This window comes from Haliotis rubra, unplaced genomic scaffold (genome assembly GCF_003918875.1).
Source record: "Haliotis rubra isolate DU_JTF1 unplaced genomic scaffold, ASM391887v1 Scf4, whole genome shotgun sequence".
Lineage (NCBI taxonomy): Eukaryota > Metazoa > Mollusca > Gastropoda > Lepetellida > Haliotidae > Haliotis > Haliotis rubra.
The window spans coordinates 7,269,291-7,275,290 of record NW_025767079.1 but is presented as its reverse complement, the minus strand read 5'-3'; the positions used below and the strand labels follow the sequence as shown (position 1 = coordinate 7,275,290).

Below are 6,000 nucleotides of genomic sequence, written 5' to 3'. Positions count from 1 at the left end.
ACATCCATTCTAACACACTGTATTACAATCATCCTTAGAGACGACTTAAAATTATCAACATTCCTACATGCTCATCCTGAATTATTAAAGCAATCTCGGTCTATGTTATGTTTTTACATAGAAAGACATATTCCGTTACATAATAAAATATATCTGCTGAAAGCTGAGTCGATTGTAGGTTAAGAATAATAAATTACTAATAGTCAGCCATTGTATGGGACATCAGGTCACTGGTGCGACGAATATACGAATGTGCTTCAGCCGTCTGCCGTAAGATCTTTGAAAGTTATGCTAAGCCTTGGATGCTTTAACCCTTATCAAAAACCTTTGAGCAACAGTTCAATGAAGGTCTTTGAAACAAAGCTATGATGCACACAAAATATAGACACCAAAGGCTTGGGACGCTGGCATTTTGCTTGACATAAAAGGACAGTTGACTATTTGAAAATTGAAGTCAGCCCCGTATTGATAGACAGTCTGAATCGTTTATTGAAAACCTAAATATATAAAAATGAGGCGGATTCAAAGGTCTATAGCTATTTCTAGTTTAGTTGGGTAAATAACCGGAAGGGAATTAAGTTTTGACCGTATAATATACGTTTACAAGAATCTTTTGACAAAGCGTATCATAAAGAAGAATGATGATAATTTTATGGATACACAACTTTTTTTAATCAGTATCTTACTTCAGAAACACCTGGCGTTGATCCTTCTTCACGCTATTCTTCTAGACGCCACACCAAGTCCTCATATTAACCCTGTTTAAAATCGCTGTCTGGGATCCACGTAATATTTTAACCAAGCTACGTAACACGCAGTGTTTATACAGACGATGGTGTTACAATTGATTTGTTCTTCTAATCCATTTGTACTGATTAAATGATATCGATACATCGGAGGGGAATATGATATGTATTTGTTAAATAAGTCTCACCATATTGTTTGCAGATGGTTGATAAAACGGATGTATGACACGATGCACATGACAGACACGTATAAATTATCAGCAATGATTCGCGTTACGAGATATGACTTCTTTCATTAAAACGATTTATATTCAGTTGTCAGCAAGCTTAATCAAGTTTGGACTATCTAATGACAGGAACTCCGGACTTAATGAAATGGTTGTGGGATATTTATGTTTATTCATTTAATTCAATATTAATTGTTCAACCTTTGTTTGAGCATATTTAGGACAAACCATCACATCATGAATCGTTTAGAAGTCAAACACATTTTTCCAGATAGAAACACGATTCTGCAGTGTTCTGAACTAAATCATTTTCTGTCATAAATAGTCAAATTCATTTCATTTGTTCAATGTTTATTGGTGGCAAGTATTGGCCTATTCACACACCAATCTTATGGAAATTGATAGTGAAACTAGGCTCCAGGGGTATAAGGCTACAATGAAACGTATCCATTTCAATTACGTTACATTCCCGCGAGAGTTGTTTCTTTTCTACCTTTCCATTCCCCAGAGTAGCGGCCAGGTTTAACTGTTGATAATACGACTTCGACAAGTAACCTTACTTAATTCCTGAAATTAAAACGGATGTTGAATAACAATATCCCATCACAAACCTGTCCATCTCTCGTGGCGGATGTTTTTGCCAAGCTTAGAAACTTTTTACAAGGCTCAGGACAGTAGGTGATTCTTTGGGAAAGAGGGAAAACACAAATATAATAGTTTCTATTGAACTTTCGTGGACTATTTCCATACGGCACTGAACCAATTTAATCGGCTCTTGCTTTATAATAGACCACCTATTGTCCATTCTCGGAGAATCCACATAAGCAAATAGGCATCGGGGTTGGGAGTCCATAAGGGATTGGTGTTTTATGGAAGCGACTGTGTTGGAAGATGATACTTTTCATTGTAATGAGGCTTTACTCCTATGGGTGATACCCATTCTCTTAACGTCAGTACATCATCGATTCTGTTACCGCTGTGGATGATATCCTCTTTGTGTAGAACAGACCACCGTAGGTGTATCAATAATATATAACACAACAGCTGGCTGAAATCACAGAATATTGAAACAAACCATCCCGCCCATGAAAAAGATCTGCGAGAACAATTAACTGACAACCAAATCCTTGATTTCAACGGCTAGAGCGCAACCATCGATTCTAGGATACTCCACCGTAGGTATTCCGCACCGCGCTGATTGGTTGGTCTGGAGTGACGTTGCCGTGGAAACCAACGCCTCATGGGGAGGTTATTGGCAAGTGGGGTGGGCTGGAGGGTTGGGGGTGGCGTTGTAGTATATTTGGCACGACTGGTCTCTATCTCGATCATTTCAGTTGCAAGTGTGACTTCCAGGACGTTTAGCAAGAAACCACAGCCTGTTCTACCAAAATGGAAGCCTCTGCTATTAGACTTAGTATTGGCTTGGTGGTCATCCTCGTTGTTGGGTCAGAGGCAATGGTGAGTAATGAAACTGATTTCAACTTTTTGAATGAACTTTTTATATGTAGACTTTCACCGGTTGTTTATAACTGTTAGAACTTTCATGTACGATAACAGTACAAATCTCGATAAAATGTAAAAGTATCACCTATGAATTACATATCGAAAATGTTGTTTCCAATTGGTGAGTTTATTCTGTTAGTTTTGTACTTCGATGTTTGTTCAGTTTCTGATTTCCTCAGGAATGTACTGTTACGCGGAGGTACAAAAAATGTAGTTGAGTTCACTTTTGTCGTAATGTCTCACATGGCATTACATATTTCATAGCGGTAAAGTCTATATTCCTTAGCGGTCTGAACTTTTATTTGAGCAACATGTACACGTACAATTGAGCTCGTCTCATTCCGACTCTACAGACCGACTCTACTGTACTGTAAAACTCTGGGGTTTGTAAATTCAAATAGAATGGGCACTGTAAGTTATACCATATTATACACGAACTTTGTTATTAGGATATCAAATTCGTTAATAGAATCTAAATGAAAAATCTTTTCACAACAATGCAATATATATCAACAGAAAACTTTCACACGCTCGGCACTGGTGGTGAGACAACACTGAAATCTATCTCGTTTCTACCCAAATAGTATCAGCTGTGTTCAGACAACTTACTTGTATTCATTTTCCACTTGCCTATCTTTATCTTACAACAAGGTCGTGTACAAGTGTTGCTAAAATGAGGGAAAAGGGAAAAGAAACTCTTAAACTCCCCGAAAAGTATAACTGCCCATATCCTAAATCTCTTATCATGATTATGCCTTGCTGTCTCAGTTTGAGTCAAAGACTTGGTCGTGTTGAAATATTGAGAGGACGTTCCCGGAAACGTCTAAATCAACCTTTCAGGTACTTTTTAAGCTGACCTTACCCATTCATTTCGTAATGACTGACTGGCTGAGTTTGGTTTTACGCCGCTTTTAGCAATATTCCAGCACTGTCACGGCGGGGGACACCAGAAATGGGCTTCACACATTGTTCCCATGTGGGGATTCGAGCCCGGGTCTTCGGCGTGACGAGCCCACGCTTTAACCATTAGGCTACCCCACCGCCCCCATTTCGTAATGATATTAATCCTATTCAAATGTTGAAATGAACAATAATGTTCTCTCTCTGAACATATCCGATAACATTCACAGTGACGTTTGAAATCTTTCCTAATTTCTTAAACTGTGCAATTATTATACCTCGTCCGCGTCTCCAGCTCCAGTTCTGAAAGAATATCACAAAGAAGAACAAAGAAAAAACATATACACGTGTACTCTCTTTACTCAAATGTTACAAGTTTCGGGACATGAAACGTTAAGGTTTTTATGTAATAAAGGTTTCAAAGTTGCAATTTATCCAAAGTATAAAATCGATATTTCGTTTTTATCTTAATTTCTCCGTCAAAGATTCTATTGAAGAATATGATCGAGCAGGAATAGGATAGTAATTATCCAACACAAAAAGGTCGACCTTAAGAATAAGAAGTACTTGGCTAACCCACCTGGCCTGAAAGATGCCATTACTCAAGGACTGACAAAATATGTTATTGATGTGATTACGCGGCACGAAAGTTCTTTGAGTAATTTAATGAGCATATCAAGTTTCAAAATAATTGAAGTTTGCGTCAGAAAAAATCACAAGTAGCTGCTTTTGACCTTATAAATGATTACATTAATAGTCGTTGTTTAATCTCCACAGGGAAAATCATTACTGTTGTTACAGCGGTTGAAGGGATGAGGAAGGGGATATTTTGCATTAAAGAAGCGACTCACGATTGTACAACACGTGTTCAACAGTGAGTGCATCAATGTCTCTAACGTTGAACACGCGGGGGACTGCGATCTTGATGGCTTGTATAATATTTACTTAATGATATCCATCCAAACAAATTAAGCGAAACCAAATCTACATTCGTGTACCGGGATCCATTTGACATAATGTCCTCGCTGTTGCTGGCGTATGAGTTACATCCTATGATCGATGGATCATAGTACAATATGCATGCCTCGAATGACGTTATGTCAAGAACACGAAAGTGAGGTGAGGTGAGGTGAGGTGAAATTGGGTTTTACGTCGTGCTTGAGAATATTTCGCTCATATGACGACGTGCATACGTGTGTATGTGTATGTGCGGCTGCTTGTACTAGCCCAGACTTAAGCTGGTTTTATAGTGCTAGCCCACTGAGATACCATGCCGCAGTGAAGCATGAATACCCCACTCAGACACATTATACTAACTCCGAGCCGACTAGTCCTAGTTGTACCCATTAAGGCCGAGCGCCAGGCAGGGACCAACAAGTACCATATTTTAACGTCTTTTGGTATGACGCGGTCGGGGATCAAACCCGCGACCTTCCGCTCTCCGGGCGGACGTTCTAACCACTGCACCACGGAGGCGGTTAGAACACGAAAGTAATGAAGTAAAGCGTGATTGTATTGCTGAATGCGATTTCTGCTTAAACATAAAGTACTTACTTCTTACTTTGTGGTCAGTGCGTTGACTGGTCAAGTCTAAAACTGGTCAATGCATATGACTGGTCAAGCCCAAAACTCCCTTGATTCCCCACTATTCCGTACAATGTGTGAAGCCCGTTTCATCAACGGTGATATAGATGGAATAACAAAGGAAGGGGAAAACACACTCACTCACTCGACTCACTCCATGGCGTTACAGATGCGCATGCTCGTATTGGAGCCTACGTCATCATATTGTCCATCTTCCCTGATCCTTACAACTAAACGTATTCTCTGTTTACGGAATTCGATCAAGTGTCATGCTCTGTGGGACAGCATTGTAGATTAAGTGTTTGCTCATTACTCAGAAGCTCCAGGTTCGATCCCCACACGTGTACGATGTGTGGAGGCCTTTCCTGGCGCCTCCTGTCGTGATATTGCTGGAACATCGCTACAAAACGGCATGAATCCAGCTCATTCGCTCACAAACTGGTAACACGTTACTCGGCATAGAATATTTTGCAAAAGATAATTTCGCTGTGACATTTGTTGCAATGGGATCTAATGATAAAAGTTTTAGAAACATCTGAACTTAACTCGTCTCTTTATGGGCATGACTCGTGTCATCCACTCGTCTCTCTGTTCATCAAGCAGTATGTGGGTACCCGGTAGAAACGTGTTCAACATCTCATGCATACTAGCATCTTTAACACATGGTACATGAAAAACACGGTCGTAACATTAGACAAGCACCAAGCTTGGATCAAGTATATGGCTTTCACAAGTCTTGTCTTAAAGCACACACCTTTTTGGAAAAATCCCTCTCTTTTATTTGTAACAACTGAAAATAAAAAAAAATCCCAATGCCTTGTTATTAGATCAAGTGCCACTCTGCATCGATTTTAAAAATTGAGGATGTGAAACTGGAAAATAACGCCTTTTTAAGTGTTAGAAATATTCCTGTAAACTGTTAGTGTAAATTATATTTTATGGTTTGAAGCTAACCTGGGAGAGTAAAGGATAATGAGATTTCAGTCTGACATCTGTAAATCTAATAGTAGCAGCACTGTGGCTATTTCAAAAGAAGAACT

The 6,000-nt window shown here is 39.2% G+C and overlaps 1 protein-coding gene across 2 annotated transcripts in view; it reads left to right on the top strand.

Moving 5' to 3' along the window:
• Window positions 1–2,282: 2,282 nt before the first annotated feature.
• The window catches only part of LOC124287224 (small cardioactive peptides-like), a 41,779-nt gene continuing 38,061 nt past the window's right edge, over window positions 2,283–6,000 (top strand). Inside the window, exon 1 of one of the 2 annotated variants that reach the window (XM_046723721.1) lies at window positions 2,283–2,431. In XM_046723721.1, coding sequence (XP_046579677.1) covers window positions 2,363–2,431 — 69 coding nt within the window. In that variant the 5' untranslated portion in view covers window positions 2,283–2,362. The remainder of the gene's footprint in view (window positions 2,432–6,000) is intronic. The other variant, XM_046723722.1, reaches the window with a different exon arrangement.